The 24,936-nt window shown below is 51.8% G+C and overlaps 1 protein-coding gene across 13 annotated transcripts in view; it reads left to right on the plus strand.

Annotated features, from left to right (window-relative positions):
- MSI2 (musashi RNA binding protein 2) overlaps positions 1–24,936 on the plus strand; it is a 501,147-nt gene that overhangs the window by 454,607 nt on the left and 21,604 nt on the right. For all 13 annotated transcript variants that reach the window (XM_077164879.1, XM_077164875.1, XM_077164874.1 and 10 more), the window contains one exon: positions 16,738–16,800. In XM_077164879.1, the coding sequence (XP_077020994.1) occupies positions 16,738–16,800 (63 nt within the window). The remainder of the gene's footprint in view (positions 1–16,737; positions 16,801–24,936) is intronic.

Consider the following 24,936-nt stretch of genomic DNA (forward strand, 5'->3'; position numbering starts at 1 on the left):
TCATCTCATTAAAGATGCTTGATGTAATTAATAATTGGTTAGTTTCCTTTTATTTTCCTGTAGGCTTTTTCATGAGTATTATTTTTTTTTTCAAACAATCTGTATGGCTTTTTTTCTCCCCACATTTTGTTTTGCTATGAATTGCTTTGCTTTGGTGAACTTGTCCTAGTATGCTTGACTCACAAACGTTTTAGCCATTGTGAATTTTCTTCATCTCTGTAAATAGTTCATCTGTGCTTCTCCCTAATGACGTTTTATTTTTTTCCCTGTAAGCAACTGAGGTAGAAAAATAAATTGTTTACCACGGACATGCTGTGTGCTGCCGTCTCTTAGCCTTACAGTGTCCTGTTCTCGCTCCGGGGGAGGTGAATGCACTAAATAACCAGTCCCAGTGACAGCCTAATGCAGTCTCTAAAAGCATGTGCACTCCACCTGCTTCTACACGTCCCCTGCACTTGCCGGAGGTGATCCGTCCTGGAGCAGCGGGGCTGAGCATCTGCACCTCGCAGCTGCACGGGCTCGCCCCCATGCCCCTTTCTCTGTCACCACTCCCACCCTCCAGGCAACACGCCACTGGAACATCTGGAATCCCCACATCTGTGCACCGGGTGTGTGTGTGTGTGCTCATGCACGTGCTGTTGCACACAGGCCTCTGTGTGGTTGTGCATGTGGCTCATTTTCCTAACTCCTTGGAGTAGTGCAGGTCAGATGAGGCACTTGCCATCTCATGGAAATATTTCTGGATGTGAAACTAGAGACCTCGTTTCCAGGTCCCCTTTGGCTACTTAGTAGCTGTGACACCTTGAGCAAGTTTCCCCTCTAAGCTCTGCAGATAATAATAGTGCTCAGCCGCCAGTCAGTTTGTGAGGAAGATGAAGGGGGATCTGTGTATGTGTAATATGTGAAAGTGCACTCGTAAATGCTTTAAAATTAGAAGTTATGAAAGTAGTAGGCTTTGAGTTCTTATTAGGTTAGCTCTCTAGGGTAGTTTTCCCTTCCCCACCACCCCTGATGGAGCTGCCTGATAGATTTGCTGTTGGGAGAAAAGGATGCCAGGAGATCTACAGGTGATTCCAGAAAGTTTCTAGGAATTCCTCCCATCTTCATGTCCTGTCCTTCCCTTCCTCCCCCTTTGTTGATCATCGGGCTCTGGGTTAGGTACCAGATATCTAGACATGCATAAGAGTCACTCCTTCAGAGTGCTTATAGTCAGGCTGAGGGAGAGAGAACAAGTGATCAGACCACTAAGAATCATGGGGCAGTGCTCAACTAGAGAAAAAAACTCTCTGGGCTATGTGAGCCAGAGGTGGGCTGTTTGTCCTGTATGCAAGGCAGTCAGGAATGGTTTCCTGGAAGAGGTGCTCCCAGAACAGGGCCTCAAAAGATCAAATTAAATTAGCTGGATGAAAAATGGAAGGGAGTATATCCAAGGCAGAGGAATGACATGCTTAGATGCTGAATCAGGAAATTTTAAGTTTGGCTATAAGAAAACACAAAATAATAATGGTCTAACAAAAATTAGAGTATGTTTCCCTCTCTCATGTAAAAGAAATCTGGATTTGGCTCCATATTATTAAGAGTCTGGGTTTCTTCTATCTTGTTGTTTTACCCTCTTCACCCTAAGACCCCTGCTTCCTGGCCCAATAAGACTGCTCAAGCTCCAGCCATCAAATACCCATCCTAGCTATCGGAAGAGTAGAAGGGGTGATGAAGAGCAAAGCTCTTCCCTTTAATGACACTTCTCAATAGGCATGCATGGCACTCTGCATGGATCCCATTGGTCAGAACTGTCATGTAGTTAGTTTCAGGTGCCAGGGAGCCTCCGAAATATCTTTATTCCAGGTAACCATGTGCCCAACTTAAAAACAGGGGGTCCTGGTGCTGATGAAGAAAAGTAGAACAGATATTAGGGGATAATTAGTGATCTGTGCCATGAACCTGAGAAAGGAAGCACTGGAGATTCCAGGAATTATGAGTAGTTAATAATAAGTATAATAGTAAGAGCCTGCAGGAGCAACTTGGGTTGGAGTGGGAGTTAGAAAAAAGGGTAGTGGGGTGGAAAGGGCCGAGTCATGGTGGGCTCTGTGAGTCAGGTTCCAGAATTCAAATTTGATCCCCAAAGCAGATGAAAGACCCTTAGAGGATCTTAAGTAGGGGAGTGGTGAGACTTGCGAAGTCAAGCCGCAAGGACTTGGAGAGGGTAAGGGGGGTCAACAGCAAAGAAGGCACAAGGGTGAGTTTGAAAGAATATCCCCATCTTTCTCCACTCCCAGCTCCTCTCCTTCCTGCTTTACTCTCTCGGCTCTATTCCTGTTCCCCAGCCTCAGGCTGGCTGGTGGCTCTTTGGGACCTTTCCACTCCAGTTGGGGACAGCAGGGTTAATACAGTATGGTCCCCCCATCTTCCAACCTGGATCAGAGTCGACTTCCAACAGTGGCTTCAGAAATTGGGGCTCTTGGGGCTGCCAGGAGAGCCAGGCTCGTGGCTAAGTGCTCACACCTCCCTCCAAGGACCCCACATGTGTGTGTCAACGGTGGGGGGCCCTTCCCTGGCTGGCTTGGCCCAGACTCTAGTTCTGGAAGTGCCAGCGTGTGCTCCTTTCTCTGCAGTACTGGAAAACAGGTTTCATCTCAGGTGCTGATGTTGACTGATGGGTACCGGCTTCCAGCAGCCCTGGCTTAAGGATTTTGAGGCCAAGTCCCAGCTCAGCAGAAAGGAGGGCTGTGATTGATTCGGGATACCTGCTGTGGCTGCTGGGTCAGGGACCCACGGCCGCTCGCCACATATTTTGCCTTCAGTCTAACGATGGTTCGTTGGTGCTGGGTGATTTTTCATTCACTCTAAAAGGCAACCATTCTGCATTTTACAGGAGGGTGGGGGCTGGTCTGAGGAGAGGTGGCCTAGCCAGGGGACTTGTGCCCTCTGGAAGAGAAACCTCTAACTATCGTCAGTAGGGGATGCTGCAAGGTAAGCTTTAAAGTTCTCTGTTTTGGGGGCACAAAGACAGAGTCTCAGTGATCCGTCTTATCCAGGGCATCTGGCTGGAACATGGGGAGCAAAGTGAGGAAAGCCCAGTGTCTTAGGAGGGAAGGCGCTGCCCTGAATGGGAGGCTAAGACAGTATCAGCGCAGTCCCAGCCTGTCAGTTCTGTCCGGTTCACGACATTTTGCAGACCATTGAGATGTGCTGAATAGCTGCTCTGTCAGAGGCCTAGGGTGCTGCCTGGAGTGGTAACCGGGCCCCTGTGGGGAGCCCCCTTCTGCGTACCCCTCCAGAGAACACCGGCCCACCCAGAGAGCAGGATGCCTCGTGGTCAGTCCCCACTCAGCAGAGCGGGACCTGGGCATGCCACTCAGGAAGCCACGCCTGCCTCGGTTTCCTCACATTCTGCATTTTCTGGCCTAGTTCTGGGAGGGAAAGGAGCCTCCCCCCTCTCCAGCCTCTGTGGTCTTGTCAAAGGAGGCAATTCCAGGAGCACCAGCTATGGAATCATGAAACCAGTGGCCCCTTATTTGGGTAGAAATTTAGACTCCAGAATTCTTTTCCTCCTGCTTAAGTGCAGGTCCCCAAACCCCCCTGCTGTGACACCCAGCAGACTCCCTAAGCGGTGGACCTGAGGCTCTGTCAGCACTGCCTGGCCCGCTGCTTCCACTGGGAGTCAAGAATGGAGCCCAGACCGTGTACAGGCTATTGCTCACAGACAGGGAAGCAGAGCTTGACATACAAAGACTGAGGTTGGCTTTGCAGGTACATTGCTATAAACACGGACTCACACTCCCGGGCACCCCCAGATTTATGCCACAATACCTAGATGGAAATGCTCCCAGCTAAAAGATCATGGCATCCTTCCCAGGAGTCCCCACACATCTGTCATCACCTGCCCTCTGTCTCTGGGAATTATCCCCTTCTCAGATTCGATTTTAAATCACTAGCCAGCCCCACTGTGGCCAGCCTGCCCTTGTGTTACCCAGCCGGGTATGGATTTGGGGATTTGTATTCTCTTAAAGGCAAACTTGGGGAAAAATGTCTTTTGCTTTAAAAAAAAATACAATGGAGAAGTACAGTTCAGCATTTCCCAGTCCAGACGGGCCTGGCGGGTGGCTCACTGGGGCAGTGGATAGGCCCTGCCTCGCTCCCCTCCCTCGGAGTGAAAAATCAGGAGTTGACTGTATTCCCAGATGAGAGCAGAGAGCAGTGCCTAATAGGCACTTAATAAATGTTTGTGGAAATGAATTGAAACAATCTGAATTGACAGGAATTGTGGGTTTCACTTTCGATCAGCTTTCTGGGCCTCTTGAAGCTTCTCTGCATAAATAAAGGGAAATATGACTAAGTGAGCGCCCAGCTCCCCTGGTGAAGCCCAGAGCCCTGTGCTCTCAGGGTGGAAGTCAGGAACTGAGCTGTTGCTTCAAGCTTGCTTAGGATGGTGAGGCCATCTCTGAGCCTCGGTTTCCCCATCTGCCAAATTGGGCTGTATCTGCCTTCTTCACAGGTAGTTGAGAGTCCAGTGGAACCAGGCATGACCTGGTGCTTTGGAAAAGGGGGTGTCCAAGGAGGGGGACCCTGACAAGCAGAGGCCTCGCCAGCTGCATCTGGGGCAGCCATAAGGACAGCTGTTTGTAGCTTCTGCACCACACCCTCTGTGGACTGAGAGCTGGTGTCCACCAAGATGGTGTCCCATCTCCCCCCAGCACTGCTGGCCTCGGCTCGCCCTCACACCTAGCACCACCAGGTCCCCATTAGATATGTCAGCAGGAACTTAATCACACTTCTTCAAGCCTTTCGGTTTTAATTTCCATCAATAAAGGCAAGTGGCAGAGGGTGGAACTTCAAAAAAAATAAACATGAATTACAGAGTGTGAAATCGTAGAGAGAAGGCAGTACCAGTACCATGCTCTCCAGGACAGCCAAGGACAAACCAGAAGGCTGACGGGTATACCTCCACACCCTACTCCTCTCCAGGCTGAAAAGATGGCACGGGGTCCTGCCCAGAGACATCTTCAGTGAGTTCAAGTCAGCTTGCCCCCGAGGGACCCCAGCCAACTGGGTCACCCCATGCATTCCCTGTCCTGTCGGTCAGGGGGATAAGAGAGCACGTCCTCTGCAGTGTACCGGAGACAGCCACTGGGACCTGCTCTGGGCCAGCATGTCCTGGGATGTGGGATGCTGTTGTAGCAAGCAAGCAGGGGGTTCAGATCCTGGAAGGTCATGCCCCATGCGGCCACATGTGTTCCTGGCAGTGTGATCCCAGCCGCGTGCACAGGCTGCTGAGTCAGCACAGAGGAGGGCGTCATCCGCTCTGCTGGGAACACTTTCAGGAACTGGGGACACCACAGCTGGGTTGGAAGCACAAATAGAAGCTCACCAGGCAGACAAGGAGGAAAAGGTTATTCCAGGTGGAGGGAGTGGCAGGTGCAATGGCAGGCATGAAAGCGTCACATGACTTCCATCACTGGCATTCCTGCCTTCATTGACTCTGTTGTCCTCCACCTGGGCCAGGACATCCGGATGACAGACTTTGGCATTGGGAAGTCCGTGCCACTTCTTCCCAGACCCAAGGAATCACTGCAGACACTTTGTGAAGCAGACATGCTGACCCACGCTTCCATAGGAACCATTCCCTGACGTGGACCTTTTGCAAATGCCACTGAGCCAGCCCCATGGGCTCTGCATGCTGGCTGGCCAGGGCTGACTTCCTCTGAGGCGGGAGACCTTGCCCAGATGCACCCGTGTGCAGAGTTGAGCACAGCCTGCTGTTCCCCCTTGTGGAGGCACTGCCCCATTCCAAGCAAGTGTTTGGCAGGTCCCAGGGCACTCACAGTTTTGTGAGGAAAGGGTCTGTGGCCAGTCCTGCAGCACTTTTAGCAGTGCCTGCTTAGGGTCTCTCCAGCCTTTCTCCAGCTGATCTCCAGCCCCAACCTTGAACATGCTGGGATTCAGGTAAGGCTAGGAGCAGGGAGAGGCACCTTCTATCCCTACTGCCCTGTATCTGTCCGTGCCTCCTCCATCCATCCACTGTGCATTCGGCATAGCACCTCCCGTGCCACAGGCCCCTGCCTCAGATGCTGGGGACACTGTAGTGAACAAAAGAGATGCACCCCTGCCTTCATAGGGCACTTGTAGGGCCCAGAGGAGCAAACAGGAATCCACACAGATGGACGGACCCAAGGGCAGCACATCAGGGCAAAAGGGCAGTGGAGGTTGTTAGTGCAGCAGCAGAGTGCTGCATCCACACCTGTGGTGACCATCTCCCAGGGCCCTGGACACCCCAGGCCAGCCTTTCCTGAACTCCCGCAAGCCCCTTACTTCCCACAGTCACACTGCTCCACCAAAATTAGAGCTCATGCTTCGAATAAAACTTAGCCTTATCAGTCATGAGCAAATTATAAATATTATCTATGAAAGCCCTTTGACTATGAAATGTCATGTAAATTAATAGGATTTTAGACTAGGGAGGCACCAAAGGATTTCTCGGCTCCACTACTGTTATTACCTTGGGCAATAATAATAAAAATAGAAGTGAAAGTTATTATTGCACTTAGCGAACATTTATAGAGTGCCAGATAACTGCGAGCTCCTAACGCCATCCTCGCGTTCAATCATCACAGCAGGCTTATGAGAAGGTATCACGTTAACTATATGTTGTATTTTACAAAGAAGGAGAATGAGGTTGAAAGAGAAGTAAAGTAACTTGTCTTGGTTTGTACAACTAGCAAGTGTTGGAGGTGGGACATTTTTTTAACCACTGTTGTTACGTTTCCTTTTGCCTCTCTGGACCTTGGGTTGCTCATCTGTTCAGTGGAATAGTCTTGTCCTCCTTTGAGGTTGTGGTGCGATTCATCGAGATGATGTGTGGAAGCTCCTTGGCCCATGGAAAGTACTCAATTGTACCTGCTATTATTATCTTTAGTGTAATGATTATTTTTTTCATCATTGAGGATGAACACTTTATTTTATAGGTAAGGAAACTGAGGCATGGAGAAGGCTATTGTACCATTCACCTTTTTAATCTAGGGCCCAGTGGTCTGATCCACTGGCCGTTGCAATTTTTTAAATATTTTATTTAAAAAATATTTATGACTATTCAATGCTGGGTCCATAGTTGCTGACCCGAGCCGCTGCGTGCCTCGCCCCCAATGCTGAGCTCTCCTCTGAGCCTCCCTGACCACCCTCCACGCCCAACAGAAAGGCCAGTGCACAGGATAGCACCGTCTGTCATTCAACATGAGACATCCTAGCTCCGGAGACAGAAAGTGGTAGAATCTCCACCTTTTGCAGGGGCGGAAACTTAAGGTCCACAGATGTTTGTTTACTCACTGGCCAGTGAGGGGACCAAGGCAGAGACTTTCCGCCAGAAGTGCTGGGGTACTCAAGACTGGAGTTCTTCCTGTCCTGATCTGCAGTGGTGGGAGCTACAGAGCAGCTGTTTGGAATCGTGCTGCCAAGAATTCCATCGAGGGCGGGGGCCACGGTGGCTCAGCTGGCAGAGTTCTCGCCTGCCATGCTGGAGACCCGGGTTCGATTCACAGTGCCTGCCCATAGAAAACAACAACAGAAAAAAATTCTATCAAAAAGTTCCATCTAGGATGAAACTGAGGGTGAGGTAGGCATGGTGTGGGGGTCTTGAGAGAGCTGAGCTCCTAACTGGCTTAGAAATGGTATCCTGTGGCGAGGAAGCAACATTTTGATTCTCTGGCTATCAGGTGTCAGATGTGGGAACAGGGAGAGGTGTAAACAGCCATCTGAACAGTCCACTCTAGAAGGACCAAAAAGGTCACCCCACTGGTTTGTCCTGATATCTGCTGGCGGTAAGTGGGAGGGCATCTCAGAAGCAGAAATTGCAGCTGTTTGTCTGAAGAGTTGGGGGAGGGATACGGCGCAGCATTACTTCTCTTTAGGGGTCTTTGTCTCCAGGAGACAGGCGGATGTTTGACTTGTGTGCAAGTGGGTATCCTTGCTCTATCTAGGACCCACAGACTGCTGGTACCACACACAAGGGCTGGCTTTAGAAGGGACTCCCTGTGGCCATTTTCGCCCTTGGAGTCTCACTGGTGAGAGAGAATGATGCTGACCAGTGTCCTCTTGGGGCCGGAAGCCGGTGCCAGCCCTTCATGATGTGTCATTCATTCCTGATGCAGACCTGGGCCGGCACTGCAGGGTACCTCGCCTCACCCCAAGGCCCTGAGGTGTCCGGCCAAGGGGGAAGGGGCCTGGGATGCGTGCAAGCCCTGGAAGGCGAGGATTTGCCCCAGCTCCCTGGGTAGTGACTGAAAAGAATTGGAGGGACCCGTGTATTGGTCATAAGTGTCCCAGTGCCAAGGTCAGCGATTTTTTTTTAACCAATTGAATTCAACTGAATTGAATCAAAGTGGTGAGACCTTTAGGAGACTAGGTCAAGATCATAACCATTATTTTTCCTCTTAGTTCCTCAATTTTGGAAAAAATAATTAGTGTGAATGGCTCCCCCTATAGTCTTATCTTTGCTAAGGGCTTAATTTTCTGATAGCTGCCTCTGTCTTCAAGTGGGATCCAGCTGTAAGACCCTAAAGTGGACACAGGCAGGACCCTGGTTCTAAATCAGGGGGATGAGCAGCACCCCCACCCCCACCCCAGCCTTTAACTCATGGCCCAGCTTCTCTTTAGCCAATTTTCTCTCCTGCAGGAAGCCGGTTTGTGTTCAGCCTGGCTCCTGGGACCCCAGTCCCACAGGTGAAGCTTCCCTTCCCCAGCCATGGCTAGCAACTGTAAGCGCCACGAGGGCAGGGATTGTGTGTTTTCCTCACTGCCATGATCCCAGTGCTTGGAGCAATTCCCGGCGTGTAATAGGTGCTCATTAGCTATTACGCAGGGGGTGGGGGCTGGAAGCGGGGGCGGGGGTGGGGGGTGTATTGTGTTAGAGGTTGAGAACGGGGAGTTGCAAAAGCTCAAATGCAGTTTACCGCAGAGGTTCTGCGTGAGTGAAGGTCCTGAGTTTGGGGCTCTAGCTCTCCATTGGGAGGGATTGAATGATTCAGAGACAAATAAGTCCCTGATGAGAAGGCTGCTGGCCCGAAGTCTCCAGACAGAGCTTCCTGCTTCTTGCCTTCCCGGGAAAATGCCTCCTGCTAGGGTTCTCAACCCTGGCTGCACATTAGAGGCCCTGGAGAGCTTTTCAAGTTCCCCATGTCTGGGCTGTGCCCCAGAATGTTTATATTTGACTCTCGGGGGGTAGGGCACAGGCATCAGTATTTTTCCAAGCTAGCTCCCCGGGGGATTCCAGTGCTCAGGAAGGATGCCGAATGACAAAGGGAGGTAGGAGGAAGTCCTGGGAGCTGTGGGCCGTGGGGCTGGCCAGGCTTCCAGTGATGGAAAGGGACTTCGCAGTGGGTCTGAACAGCGTCCCTGCCTCCTCCCCACAGCTCCGAATCCTGAACTGGGAGACAGACTAGGGTTGGGACCGAGGCCCATTCCATGAGCTGGAAAATCATTCGCCAAGGAGAAGATCAGAAGCTGCAGAGTGCCACGTGGCAGGGGAACAGGGAGCCAGCCTCACCCCACTCCTGGTCCTCAGGGGGGACAGCAGGTGGCAGACACTCTGCTTCCAAAGCATCTCCAGGGTGGAATCTGCAGCAACACGCACACCTTCCACTCACGGCCCTGTCACCCTGGTCTGCACTTGCCTCTTCCCGCGTCTGCTTCTATGCCCCCGACAAACCCTGTCATCCAAACAGAGTTTCTCTGACAACACAACTAACAAAATTTCACAAAGCTTTTATGTTGCAGTATACCATCCTTTTATCCCCATCAAAATACTTTTCAAAATTTGAGATAAACAACAAATGCTGTTATTTGGGGGCATCGCTCTGCTTTAAGTGATAGCATCCCAGGGGCTCTTGAACCCAGCGCTTCTCCCCTCCCTTAAGCAGCAAGGAGGCTCCAGAGACCAGGCTGGAGAGTTGCGAACCCCTTACTCCTCCTTGGCAGGCAGACCTGGCCTTAGAATTTGGCCCCGCTGCCCTCCTCTTGGAAGAGACATTTGCCAGGTTCCAAATGACTATAATTTTCCCCACTGCAGCCAGGAAAAGGTGTTTCCAGCCCACAACCTGTCCTCACTCTCCTCGGTGCTCTCTCCCTTGCCCTCCTCCGAGCAGCAGCCCCCAGCCCTTTCCTCCATCCAGCAGTTCTCCATGGGAATGAAGCTGGGATCCTTGGGGAATGTCAAGCTTGCTCCTTAGAAGGTGTGTATAAATCAGATTCCTATTTTGAATGCCAGGAACTCAGGGTTTTTCCAAATGGATGTTTATCAGCTTACTTCAAGGCAGAATTTCATAGTTTAATCATGTAAAGGCATCCCTTTGGTTATTGAGTTTTCCTCCTTTTTAGGCCCTCTGTTGTAGGTTTGAACCCTGGGGTTCACCCACCCGCATAATGCACCATCCAACTTTTTTCACCCTCATCCCATTGTAGCTTCCGCCCACTCTCTATCTGCATAGAAGTCAAAGCTACTGATTTCCTTTAAAAGAACTAGCCCTGTCACACCAGGCAGGCCTGTCTGGAGGTGGGGTGGTATGGGGGTCAGCCAGAGTGACAGATGGCAGTATTTCCAAACAGTTTTAGGATGTGTTTCCTATATCCAGGGTGGCGGTAGCCTCTTTTGGTTGCTTATGTTTTAGTGTTGGGATTCAGTAAAGCAAAACTGGGTTCCACCAAGACTGTTTGAACCATCCCTAGAAATGGCTTGGGGGTGGGATGGGACATGGTGGGTATGCTGGGGAAGTGAGTGCAGAGTGCTCTAGGCAAGCATAATATAAGAAAAGTCACCGTTCATAATGGACCATGTAGGTCTGGTCATGGACATTACTAGAGGTTGTCCATAAAGATTCTCCTCAAAACCCCAGCCTGCTGCAGCCATAAGGAACCTTGGAGTTCTCTCCTCTCTTTTTGTTTGAGGTATAGAAGGCATAGAATTCAGTAGTGGCTGAGCCAGAACCACACCGGGGCAGCCCACTCCTAGGCCAGCCTCTTCTTCATCTCAGTGAGGAGAGAGGACACAAAGGGAAAAAAAAGATCGTGACATAATGCTCTGCAGCGGAGAGGACAGGGTGGCGGTGCCCTTTCGGTGTTTACTAAAAACAAAGACCCCTCAGGGATTCCTTGAGATAAGGAGTTCTCTGCCCACGCTGTGCATGAGAATTGTCTGGGGGTGGGGGGCCTCAGAAAGAGAGGGAGGTGCACCCCTCTTTCTGTTGGTCAGAGGTGGCTAGGTTGTCGTATAGTGTTAAAGCTCCTGCCGGCAAAGTCTGGCCACTCCAAATGAGACCTCTGCGGTGGGTCTCAGAGGGGATGGGTCACGAGATTTAGATTCACAATCATAAAGGACAAGGTCCTTTGCTTACTCTTCCTAGTGGGCTTACCGACTGTGCAGATGAATGCTGCCATTTAACTTGTTTTAAAACATTCGAATGCCTTTGAACCATAGGTTTTCAACCCAATGCACATTCAATACACCTGGGGAGCTTTAACGGTCTGGCTAGCAGGGCTGCACCCCAGACCAAACGAGTCAGCATCTTTGTGGGTGGGACCCAGGCATCAGCATTTTCTAAAGTTCCCCCAGTGATGCCAGTGGGCAAACAGGGTTGACAGCCATTGTGTTAGAGTGGGGCGCTCCCACTTGCCACGACCCCAGCACTCTCCCCTGGATTATTCGTGCTCCTGGCCCAGCTGCTGTGGGCATTTGCCATCCTTGGGGTTGGACGACAGTGGGAGCGCAGAGGCTACTTGACCTGCAGGCACTGCCCTCTGGCTACAGTTTACACTCAGCCTCTCCCAGCCCTGGCTCTCAGCCACTGCCCCGGCATATCCTGACCATCATCTGCAGATGCTCCCTGAGAATCTACAGCGGGGCAGACTCTGGGCTCGTCCTAAGTGGGATGGGGGACTAAGGCCCTGCCCTAGAAGAATTTGTCACCCAGTAAAAGAGATAAGATGTGCACATACAAATAACAGTGCTTAGGTAAGGCAGAAGCTGGTAAGTGCCACAGAAACAGTAGAAACAAGATGTGGTATCAAATAATTCTCAAAGAACCAAAATACTTTAACTTCTCATTGCCAAATAGAATATCACAACTCCAAAAAAGTTGAGAAGAGTGTCCCATTTGCTGCCAGTGGGATGGTAAGACCATTCACTCGGACAAGTTAAGGACTAACCCTATAGTTGCGTTAGTGTCAACCAAAAGACACCACTTTCCTAAAACGGAGGGACTTGGGTGTCTCATCTTCTTACACCAAGAGCACCAGCTTATGCAGGGGGTTGAGGACAAAGAGACACTAGACATCAGATGGCCAGACCTCCTTGCAGGAGAGAGGAGTTATTCAGGATCTAAGTCACAGAGCGAGTCAGGAGTCAGCCATGGCTAGAGGACAAGTCCAGGATCCTTCTCTTAGCCACGCAAAAGCCAGAGGAGTCCCAGACTAGGGAGAATGAGCCTTTGGACCTGACTCCCATTTAAACAGTGACAGCCCCTGCAAGGAGTGGCACTTGCCCATGTCTGAAGTTCCACCATCAGTACAGCATTCTTTTATACCCAGGTGCTTTTAGTTTCCTGGCTGCTAAAACAAATATGGAATCATGGGTTGGTTTAACAACAGGAACTTATTGGCTCACAGTTTCAAAGGCTAAGAGGCTTGTTCCTGGGGTCGGTATCTACTGGCTGGTCAGCAGCCATTGGGGTTCCTTGGCTTCTCCGTCCCATGGCAATGCACATGGCAGCATCTTCTTTCTCCTCCAGATTCCATTGATTCCCAGCTTCTGGCTGCTCCCCATGGCTTCTCCTTCTGTGTCCAATTTCATATGCTTATAAGGACTCCAGCCATATTAGATTAAGGGCCACCCTTACTCAGTTTGGGTGCTCCTTAACTAATAACATCTTCAAAGGTCCTATTTACAAATGGGTGACACCCATTGGACCAGGATGGGACTGGAACATGCCTTTTTTGGGGGGGACATAGGTCAATCCCCAACACCAGGCATCTTCTTAAATGTAAGCTTCCCTTACAGGAGAAACATACCACATTCCTAATAGCTAAGTTTCCAGATATCAAGCCTATAGCTGCCAGGCCTTCTGAGATTTTATCAGCAAAAATTTTTTTCTCCTTTTTGCCTAATTTACTACAAACACCTGGGAGCTAGTCGGCCCCTGGGTACCTTGCGGCTCACTTGGCCCAGTCACTATTGTTGGAGCTGCAAATTCAGCTCCCCTAAAATGACATCATGCAGTTGGAACGTTATGGAGGGTTACTGACCACTATTATCAGTACGGGATTGCGTGTATGCTGAAGGCTGGCTGACCATGTGGCCCACCGTGGAGAAAGTAAGACAGCCCTGCATGGGGGCAAATCCTGTCCTGAAGGCAGGACTGATGGCTGGACAGGCTCGACAGGCCTCATTACCATGGCAGCTAACACTCTTTAAGCTTACTGCAGCCAGGCATTCATCTAAGCACTTTGCATATATGAACCAGGCACCGATATAGTCGGCCCTTTATAGTTAGGGACACTGAAGCACAGAGAGGTTAAGCAGCTTACTCAGAGTCATTCAGCTAGTAAGTGGCTGAGCTAAGATTTGAACCCAGGCAGGTACTAGAGTCTGGGCTTGCCTGTACTAAACTGCCTGGCATGGACGACACCTTGCTGCCTCCTTCAGTCATTGGCCAGGTGGGCTGTGTTTAGGAGGGTCTCCCACTACTGTGCATCTCTATAGACAGAGGGAGATGATCAGCTCCCCTCCTGGCTGATGGACCAGGATGCTCTGCCCCAGTTTTGCTTAGGCCTCAGCCCCAACAAGAAGCTCTGGGCCCTGCGTCTTCAGCCCTGCCAGCCCTTCTATCTAATTCTTTGCCGTCTTCCCCTGATATTCCTGCCGGGACAGTTCTCTTCTTTCCTTGGCAACCCAGACTTCTCTTCCTTCAAAAGGAGAATAAGAGAGGTTTCCAAAGGATGTAACCAGATGCTGGGAAATCTGCCACAGGTGACCCCAGTCTCCTCTGGGCCAAGAGGGAAAGGCTGAAAACAGGACCACCAAGGGAATCTGCCTCAATTCCCTGCACTCGCAACTCTTCCAGCCCCAGCCCTGGGAGGGGTTCTTTCCACCAGCATCCGAGCGCTGAGCGCCGGAGCCTCCTGATTGTCACCCCCCTCACACAATCCTAGCCAACCAAAAGGCCTGGCCTGGGGATAGGTTGCTCCCCTGTCAGGGCAGCTCCAGGCCAGAACTGTGATTCTTCTCTGGCTTCTGACAACCTCTGGTTGGGGCAGCCCCCCCTCCCCAACACATGCACACCGTTTCCTGGATCTGTGCTTGCCCATTGCCCGCAGAGAAGTCCATCCACAGAGAAGGGCCCCTGACCCTGGAAACGCGACATCAGGGGCACTCTGGCAGGTCACCTGGCCAGTGAGGTTGGGCAGCTGGACAGGACAGAAGAGGGTAGCAGAGAGCTGGAGGAGTGGGCCAGGCACGCAGCCCAGGGGTCAGGATTCTGCAGTCGGGACCTGCAAGTTGGCGGAGTTGTGGGGGGCAGGGGCTCTGGTGTCTCAGGAGGAAAGGTGCTGGAGCTGCCATCTCTGCTGTGAGTGCTGTGGACCCATCCCCTTCGCACAGGGCAGGCTGGGTGGCTTTCATCCGCTGCCCCTCCCCTCACACCCATCAGTCCGGCTTACCCTCCGTTTGTTTTGATGGTTGAGATTAAATTCCAGCCCTAAGCAGTGTCTGACGCTCAGTCTCCAGCAAGAACCTTTATCTGAGATTAAGGATAATGGATTTCCTTTCTTGGATGAGATTTTTTTCCTTCCCCTTTCTCTCCAACTTTTTGTCCAAAATGCGCTCAACTCCACAAAATAGACCTTTTGTTAACGAGTCTTTTTATTGACTAAACCCCCTCCCCAGATCTGTCTCCCCCACCGCCACCTTTCATGCTTCCAAGGAAACCTTCTGTTCCGAGTGCCTGGTAAGAAAGTGCAAAAGAATAACTTGACCTTCCTTTTCTCCCCCCACCCTCCCCCACCTCCTCCCCCAAACGTTCCCTGAGCCCTGCTCCGTGCCTGGAGGCGGCAGACAGGTGTCCTGAGTGGGGATCGGGGCGGTGAGAAGTAACTGGGCGTCTTAGTTACATCGGTAATTCCCAACAGCACACACATTTTCAGAGATCTAGTCTGCCTGGAAGAAATGGGGAGAGAGCTCGGTGGTGGGTCTCTGACTTCCATCTCCCTCGGGGGTCCAGGCTCCCGGACGAAGGGCGTGGCCCCCTGCGCTGTGCCCAGCTCTCCAGGGCAGCGGGGTCCCACGTCCCACAGCCAGGGACAGCCTGCGCTTTCATTTCACCTGGATCTTTTTTCTCCCCCTTCTACAGCCCTATTACCATACTTAAATGCAAGTACGTCTTTTCATTGACATTTTAAGTAGCTTAGCCTGACCTTTTTAGAGTAGCTCCTTCCCTTTGGAACTTCTTTTCCCCTAGTAGTTGTGTGTAGCTAAGACCATAGTCTTAGAGCTTAGTGTGGGCTTCTAGTTCGCTCTGTTTGGGGTCTCTCTCTCTCTCTCTCCCTCACTCCCCTTTCTTTTTCTCTGCTCCCTACTCTTAATGGTGCATGTCTTCCTCCCTCTTGTCCTATAGAAATTCCTTATCTCAGAGGCTCAATGGCTAAAGTCGGGCAGCTTTGTTGCGGATTTGTTTTGAGTTTGCACTGGCTTCTGGCACATCATTTAAAACAGGTCTTGAGGTCAGGCCTCCAAGTGTCCACCTGGGCTGCAGAGGATGTTTGTATGCGTGTGGGAGTGAGTCAATGTGTGCGTGTGCTGGGGTCCGAGAGAAGCCTAGAGGACTCGCCGCCTCTTCCTCCACATGGACATGAGACAGCCACCCTTAGTGTCCTTGGCATCCTGACTCTCACTCCCACTGCTGCCTGCTGCATTTTTGACAGCACAGGCTGTGATCAAAGACTCCAAGGCCTCTTGGTGACCCTCCCACGCCGGCCTTCTGTGAGCTGTGGTGCTCAGACAGGGGGACCAGACTGAAATCCCCAACACTGTGCCTTAGCAGGTTGAAACCTTAAGAGAGAGCAGAGCCCCGGGACTGGCCCCACGCTCCCTCCCACAGGGCTGCATGTGCACACGCTCAGCCGGGACCCCCAGAATGCTTTGCTCTTCGGCCTGGAGCTGTGACAGAACTGTCCCTAGGACGCTTTGACATGGAGTTTTGACCAAGTCTGGAGTCAGACGGCCAAGCAAACCTCCATTGCCTTTGGGAATAGCCAGGATGACATCGTCACAGGCTGAGGTGCCTGTTCCTGTCAGGTGCTCTCTGCCTGTGGCTCAGAGCTGACGGCTCAGCTGAGGTCCCTGCAGGGAGCCACTGGCCAGGCCAACCATGCTGGGCCTTTCTCCAGGTAGCCCCTAGGGAATCCTCACATGTCAGTGCAGGGACAGCAAGGAGGCTCAGTCCCTGTTCTCAAGGGAAAGCTCCTCCTGAAGCTCTTGAATTGTGTGTCTGGGATTACAAGTGTGCTAGGATTAAGCATACCTAAGGATGCTGTACCTTCCAGAAGCCTGAGAGCCGCTGCTGTATGTCCCCCCTAAAAGCTGACTTGTGAATTCCCATCCCACTCCTGTCTTGTGTGGAGGGTTGGGAGTGTGGCCTGGGCAATGGTCTGGCCATGGTCCTTTGAAGGGTGGCTCCCTGACTCCGACTCCTCTCTGCCCTCCAGGCTTCCCAGCAGCGGCGTATGGACCAGTGGCAGCGGCGGCAGTGGCAGCAGCGAGAGGATCAGGTAGGGAGGTGTATGGGACAGGCGGCCCCCAGGCATGCCCCCAGTGTGCAGGGGAAGGTAAAGGCCCTGTCGGATCTGTGTGGCTGCATCTGTCCAGCACTCCTCTGACTGTAGCCCGGGGGCAGGGAGGCATGGCCCGGGCCCTGCCACCTGGGCAGCCCCTAGTGGGGTCAGTCATGGGACTGCAAACCAATAGATTATTGTTCTTTGATTTTAAAAAAGAAAAATGATTTCTTTTGACCTTGGACCTCCCCTTCCCCTGACATTTTGCTTCAGGGCACCTGTGATCCTTTCTCTCCTTGGGTCTCTAACTGAGCCAGAGAGGTTCTAGGTTGTGAGAGGGGAGCTCAGAGCCTTGGACCAGCCAGCCCTCTCAGGGTTTTGCACCTGGCAGGTGGGTGCGTTGTTCTGGCCAAACCCACAGGGCCCCTCGAGGCCAGGCGTGGTGAACCGAAGCTGCTGTTTCCTGAGGCCCCATTGCATCCTAGTCTCCTTCTTAGCAGAGCCCCAGCGGCCACTGACCTCCAGTTGCCGAGGAAATTGGGGCTTTCTCTCCCATGTAGTTATCCCAGCCCCTCATCTCCAAATCCAACCTTTTAAGTGGTTGGGAGCCTCTCAAGGGCACTATGGGATCAGACCAGAGTTGGACTGGGGTACTTCCGTCTCCCCCAAGTGCCCACTACCTTCCTGGGCGAGCAGGACCCCTGCTGTGCACTGGCCCTATCAGGCCAGCTGCCCCCACCCCCTCACCCTCGTCATGGTTTGCAGCTCTTCCCCCACACCCCGTGGACAGGGCTCTGGGGAGTGGGTGGTTGGGGGTGCTGGTGAGGGGATGGGAAGATGGGCCATGAGAAGCCCGGAGGGCACATGCCCCAACACCCGAACCCTCGGTGATGAGAAACTGGCACAGTGAGGCCCATTAGAAAGCGTCAGTAAAAATCCGTTCCATGCAAACTGGCACTGCCTTGGAGCTACAAAGGATCCACTTCCCTGAAACATCCATTGGGTTTTGTTTGGAGGGGGCCAGGGAGTTTGGGGTGGGGGGCAGCTGAGGGGCAGTTTGTCAGGGAGCTGGGGAGCGGCAGACTGGTAGGCAGGTCCAGGTAGCTGGGCACCCTTTCTCAGCCCCCACAGGCCCTCCCTGCCTCTGGCCAGTGCCCCTTGGTATCCCCATGGGGGTAAGGGGTGCACAACTCCCTTGTGCTGCCCTGTTCCATTTGGGTTTTAACTTGAGTGTTGTCTTGGTATCATTTTAAATGACATTTGGTCCTACCTGTGCCTGGGGGCGGGGGGAGGGAGGGGAGATAAAAAGAAAAACCTTGAGATTTTTGAGTGTTGTTGGTCGTTGTTTTCTCCGTTCAGTTTCTTTCTTTTTATAACTTGGATTATGAAACTAAACTTTAACCCAAAATTAACCCTGCCTCTCTCCCCACCCCCGGTTCTCCTTGACTTCATGGCAAGTTTAAAGGGCAGCACGGGGCTCTTTGTGAGTCTGAGAGTGGTCTTCTCCTCCCCCGCCCCCACCCTAGCCCCTAGGCTCTCCCCCCTTCTGCCCCCATCCCACCCCCTCATGGAGCCCCAGGGCCAGGTGGGAGGCCCCCCCCCCATTCCCTCTAACTCCTAACTGCCAGAGGTCAGACCCATCTCCAACACACATTTTTTTTCAGGATCAGTGCTGTTTTATTTGTAGCCATCTTCATCTGGAGCCAAGTCTCCCACAGCCCATTTTAGGTCAGCCATGCTCATCGCTGCACTGCTAGTGAACTGTATTCAGGAGTGTCCCAGACCACCTGCCCACACCAACCTGGGTTAGTGCCGGGAGTGAGTCCTCAGCTCCGAGGGGCCCGCCCCTGGGGTGCCGGCTGGAGCAGGCCATGCGGCAAGCCCACCATGCTGCCCAGGATCAGGGATTTGGGGTGGGCCTCAGGGCAGTGGCTAGATGGTGCCCACTGCAGTTAGAACCCCCCTCTGGGCCAGAGGACACCTGCCTGCGTGGATTCGGGGTCCCACCTCCACCTACCTTTGAGCCTGGAGCAGGGCTACAAGGGTGGAGAAGGAAGCTCTCCACCTTTCTTTTACTCATTTTGGCCCCTCAGGACTATCATCTCCCTCCTGAAAATGATCTGGACTCCTGAGCCTGGCAGGACGCTGGTTCTCTGTCTTTTGTCCGGCCTCTCAATGGCAGCAGCCCCCTGGCCTATGTCAGAGGCTCCACACAGATTTTCTCAGATTGTGCTCCAGTCCAGCTGCCACTGCAGGCCATGGAGGGTTCCCTGAGGGCTCATTGCCCAGTCCTGCCTTTACCAGCCCTACAACCCTACCCCTCCCATCCCAGTTCCTTCCCAGGGAGTAAGTCTGCTCCTTCAGCCTCTGCTGAAAGAGCATGGTTCAGGGAGAGTCTGTTGAGTACCTACCATGAGCTGGGCACCCTGCTAAACCTGTTAGGCAATTCAGAATAGTAGGAGATGTGGCCTCTGCCCCACCAAGGGGCTCCCAGGATGAGATTAGGGATTAGGCATCCTATGGAAAGCCCTTTTTCGTCTTTCTTTTTGTCTAGCTCCTCCGATTGTTTTGTTTTGTTTTTTCCCCTACCATCATTACTTATAAGGAGAGCTTCCTGAGGTAGGAAGCACCTGCTGAAGGCCGTGAGGGTGGGACGCAACTTGGGTTTTCTTAGGTTGGCAACTTGTGTCTGTCAGGGCTATGGTGTCAGGGTAGGGGGTCCAGGGGGCCCTTGCGCTCTACACCCACCTCAGCCAACTCCTCTGGGCCGGCTGCCCTCCTTTTCCTAATCCACCCAGGTCCCGAGGTGAGCAGGGCTCAGGAGACCCCACCAGGTGAGGTCCCTACTGACTCCTCGATAACTTCACTATCAGTGGTCACTTTTCTTTTACCTTCACCTGGTAGTTTGAAATGTCATCTTTTCTTGTGCTCAGTCTAGAGTTTGTTTGTTTATTTTGATCGATTTCATTCAGTTCCAATAGCCCCATCATGTCCCACCCAAACCCAAATCCAGTTTGACCAATGCAATGACTTCCCCCATAGGTGAGGGAAGTGGTGTGGATTTTCAGGCTACTTTATTTCTGGGCAACATTCTGGGTGGGTCGGTGTATCAATCTCAGAGCTTCTGAGCCCCCTGGTGTCCCCCAGTCCCATCTCCAGCCCCAGCCAGGACCCCTTACTGTACTTTATACTTGCCAGCTTTATCCCAATCTAGTGCCATGATCTCCCGATGGTGGTGGTGAGTGTCAGCAGTTATGTTTCTGTTGTCTTTTCTCTTGCTTGGTTGGGGCTGCGGTGAGAGAGTGTCTCTGAGGCATACTTTCCTGCCTCTCTTACACTAGGATCTGCACACCTCCTCTCAAACACTCTTCTGAGCACGCTCAGCGGGAAGGTTTGTCCACACCTATTAATCCTCTCTCAGTGTCCAGCTTCCTGTTAGTACCAGCTGGTTTGCATGTTTTTGCTTGTTCAGATGAAACAGTTCAAGAAACAAATTCATATCCAACTCTCGAGAAATGTCTTTTTTTGTACACTTTCGTTTTCAATTTTTTTTTATTAGTTAAAACTCCAAAACACCTGTTGTCCAGTAAAACATTTCACACCTCCCCTGCCTGTTCTTAGACTGTATGTATCTGTGGGACTGAACTAAATGCATGCACTGTAGTAGATGTACCGGTAGCTGTAGCTGTAGTTGTAGAACATGCATTGTTGAGTTGATATTACAGGGTCTCCAATGGCTCGGCACAGCACGACTGTCTGAAGCATAGCGTGGGGAACCAGGAAGAGAAGGGGCTCCATATTTTCAATGGTGCCATGGGGCTTGGATCCATGCTCTCGCCATCAGCCACCACCACCTCCCCTCACACTCCCTGCTCCCCCAGACAGAACTGGGTCACCACCCTCAGCTCTAGCCTTCCCAACTGAGTTCTCTATTGATGGTATCAGGTAGGGAGGTGAAAGAAGATGGAAGGAATCTTCGAGTTCTTCTTTGTTCTTGTCTTCCTCACGTTTTTCTTGAAAAGAGCATATCTTTTCTTATTTCTTGTGGCTTGCCAAGCCCCTCCATTCCTTGAGTCCTTTCCCAGCTCACATCCAATCCTTCAGGGAGACAGATCCATGCAACAGCCCAATCTCTATGGTCCACTCCTTGGGGTCAGGGGGAAGTGAGACATGGTAGGGACAAGGATTGAGATCCTAAGACCCTCGGTCTACAGACAGGGAATGCATTCGGTCCTAGTGAACGCTGGCATTTGTTCTTATGGTTGGTAAAGGAAAAGGAGAAGCTTTTCAGTTTGCCCCAAGGGGGAAAGTTGAGCAACATTCCTCGCGTGGGGACATTCCTGGTTGGAGACTTTGGGCACATCCTCATGGGGAGGGGGGGTAAGGTGGGTCTGTAATATCTGCAGAAGAGGCCCCATCTCCCCAGGAAGACTCCCTAGAGGGGGAAGGGGCAGCCCCAGCCTTAGCCCTAAGCCCAGAGGTATGGGCTCAGTGGCCTTTGGACAGATGTCTTCCCTACATTTGTGACGCTGTGATAAGGGAGCACCAGAAGCCTCTTAAAGCCTTTGGAGATGTCCCTCATCTTGAAAAGTTGATGTCTAGTGAGATGGTACTTGCTGCCTCAAGCCTCCTCTTTAAGTAAAGTGGTTGGTGGCTCTGACCCGCCCTGAGATCGGAGGCTCTGGGAGCTGCTAGAGGAAACCAGCATGATCTGAGCCCTCAGGGTATGCAAGCTGGAAGCCCAGGAGGAGGTCAGCGAGTCCACAAAGTACTCAAATGAGCATGAAGTGATAGATCAAAATGGTAGCTCAACAGAGAGAAGCTCTGGGGCTGCAGAAACCAGCAGCATAATCGAGGTGAGTAAGGATTAAATTTGAACTTGGCCAGTCTGCCACCAGACAGAATAAGGACAGCCAGGCACAGGAAGAGAAGTCTAAGAGGAACCTTCCTTCCAGCTTGGCTGTCCTGGAGGCAAGGAAGCCGGCAGAGGAAAGTGGTGGGAGCTGTCAGACTTTGGGGCTGCTGAAGCTGCAAACTGTCCTTAGGCAGGGGAGAGACAGGCAGGGGGGTGGGGGGCACATCAGAAGGCAGAAATAGAGCAGAAAATCCCCCCTCCCACTGGCCTAAATCCTGGCTCTGGCTCTGCTCGGAAAATGGCTTCGGTGCCCTATGGCTGGAATTCCTAAGAAGTCTAGTTCCAGTAGGTGAAATGAGCAAATTAATGTTCATATCAGAGGGATAGAATAAATCATTTAAGTTGAACCAGAAAAGAAAGTATTTTGAGGAGACTAGATCTCAAGAAGCAGGCCTGCCCATTCTCCCGTTTCAAGATATCTTCCATTCCCACATTGACAGCCTCTGCCTAGATGTGTTCGGGGCTGCAGGCTGTGAAAGGTCATGACCGGCTGCTGGAGGGATCCTGGAGCTGTTTGGGTCAATTCTGGCCTAAGCTTTAGGGTTCCCAGATATTCCTACCAGCATTTATTGAGGGTCTGCTTTGTGCCAGGCACCAAGGAATATAAAGAAAAATAAACACTTCTTACCTCCAAGAGCCTGAGAATCTGGTTGTTTCTCCTAAAAGCCCCTGTTTCCCATAATACATGGCTTCCAACCTGAAAATGACCACTGGCAGCTTCATTGAAAAGGGAAAGTAGATCAACGTGCTGGTCTTCACTTCTGAAGATGGCTTTTCTGAGCCTCCATCAGCAGGAGCTGATGCCCAGGGCTTCAGGAGGACTCAGACCACTGTCTACGTCCCTCCCCTAGCCTCCCTGGTGCTAGCAGCAAGCATCCTCTGGGGCCGTGACCCCAAGTCTGGCCTCTGGGGGGTAGGGTCATGGAGATACCCTCTAGCTGACAGTAGAGGCACATCTGCAGCCACGGAATGAGCCAGCACCATAGCCCAGAGGGAGAGCGAACCTGTGACCCAACAGGACCAGCCACTGTCACCAGCCAGAGTTTCCCACAGGATCTTTGATGAACACCCATCTCTCAGTCCACTGCCTTGTGCCTTGTTTTCCTGTTTGTCATTTTTTTTTTTCATGTCAGGGAGAGCCTGCACTTTCACTCTAGAGAGTCCAGCATAGATGTCAGTAACCCCAGTGAATTTATAATAATGTGCAAAGCTGCCCGCCGCTGACCTCAGCAGCTTCATTCATTTTCCAAGGGCTTTCAAGACCAGCCCTGTTGAGGATAAAATACATCAGCTTTAATCAATAATTTTATTATAGAAATACCAAGCACTTGATAAATCAACTCTAGTACAATTAGTGACTAGCCTTGAAGCCCAGACTTAAGAATGAGTTAATCCTAAAGCGAATGGAGTGAGGGAATGTTAATGATCTTTTAAATGGGTGGAATGATTTTCAGTGGGTGACACATCCCTGCCTGCCCACTAAGCTGGGTGGCCCTCCCTCTCAGGCCGGCTCAGGAGCCCAGGCCCAGCTGTCTGGAGGGGCGCCCTTGGCAGCCCCATACGATCATATAGAACACAAAGGAAGGGGGCTGGGTAGGGACACTTCAGGGTCCTAAAGGCCCCCCCAAACCTGTAAAAGCCCCATGTTGATGAGAATCATCAAAGGAGCATGTTTTAGGTGCGTCATGATTCCTTATATTTCTGTACAACTTTGAAATATCAAACACTATCATAGCAACCCCATGAGGCAGGCAAGGGGGCAGACAATTTGGGCCAAATACCTGTTTATTTGTTGTTGTTTTTTTGTATGAGAAGGCTGGGCTTCAGAATGGTTCTGACTTACCCAAAGTCACATGCCTGGTTCCCTGGGGAGCAGGGATCTGGTCAAGGGTGAAGAGCCCTAAACTCGAACCCAAGTCTTTGGCCTCCTTGAAGTAGCCCTGGGGTAGCCGTGTTCACTCGTGAAGGACTCACAGCCCAGGTGACCTCAAGTGCTAGCAGCAGGCCAAGGACTTGGGATCCAGCCCAAGGTCACTCAGCCTCACCTTTCTGATGCAGATTTCAGAACTGGGTCCAGGGCATGTCTGCCACGGAGTTATAATTCAGCAGGTATTTGTTAAGCATATAACAACGAATTATTATTATAGGTGGCAGGCTGTATTGAATCAGGGTGCTTTGGGCTGTGTCAGAAAACCCAACTTAGTGCGGCTTAAATATTAGAGGGGATTTATTAGCGCACATACTGAGAGGTCCACAGACGAGTGGACATTGTTTGCTTTGCTCAGGGCTCTATATCTGCACTTCTTTTAGCTCTGTCCCCCTTTTCGTTTCAATATTGTGTTTGTGTCGGGTTTTCTTATGGTGGCAAGTTTTCAGCTTCACACCACCCTGGCTAGAAAAGGGGTCATATGGTCCAGAATCCTAACAAAAGTGCAGAGCTTTGTGCTGCTTGGCTAAAAAAGCTTGGGTTATAGCAACTGATCGCTGAGGGTGGGGCCCTTCCCCTTCTAAACTGAATGGCTTTTACAAAGTGGAGGAAGCCCAAAGGAAAATCTGGGTCCCGATAAGAGGGCAAAGGAGGGAATGGATGCTGTGTAGACAACCAGTGATGTCCACCACAGCCCTGGAAGCTCATGGATGAACACCGAGCACAGTCGTGTCCTTGAGGACCACCCAGCCTTAGGGTGGGGACCAACAGGTAATTACAATGAGACATGGCCGGGGGAGCTTGCCGTGGACAGAAACATCGAAGGCGGATCAGCCTGGCAGAGGCCCCATAGGGCACAGCCTGACCACTAATCCCAAAGCTCGGGGCTGGGTTTGTGACCTGGAACAAGAGGAAGGAGTGACCCAGCCAGAAGGCAGACACCAGAGGGCATTCCAGCCCAGGGCCTCCGCCTCCTCCCCCTCAGTGATGCCACCTTGGATTCCCTCAATGGCCTTTGCTTTGCTTGGGCTGCTGGGTGTCCCTCCTGGACGCTTGTGGCAGCCACTGCCCCCCACTGCCCCCAGCCTTTCAGCCAGCCCATTTCCCCATGTCCTTGCCCTTGCTGCCTCGGTAAAATTCCAGCTGGGACTGCTAAGAAGCCTCGCCCGATTACCCCTCCCTGGGGCGCCCCCATCTTTACTCCCATCTTCTCAGCACAGCCTTGTGCCCGCAGTTCTCCTGAGTGGTGAGTTCGCTTGAATGAAAGGTGGGTCCGTGGGTCATTGGAAGA

Source organism: Tamandua tetradactyla, chromosome 6 (genome assembly GCF_023851605.1).
Source record: "Tamandua tetradactyla isolate mTamTet1 chromosome 6, mTamTet1.pri, whole genome shotgun sequence".
Lineage (NCBI taxonomy): Eukaryota > Metazoa > Chordata > Mammalia > Pilosa > Myrmecophagidae > Tamandua > Tamandua tetradactyla.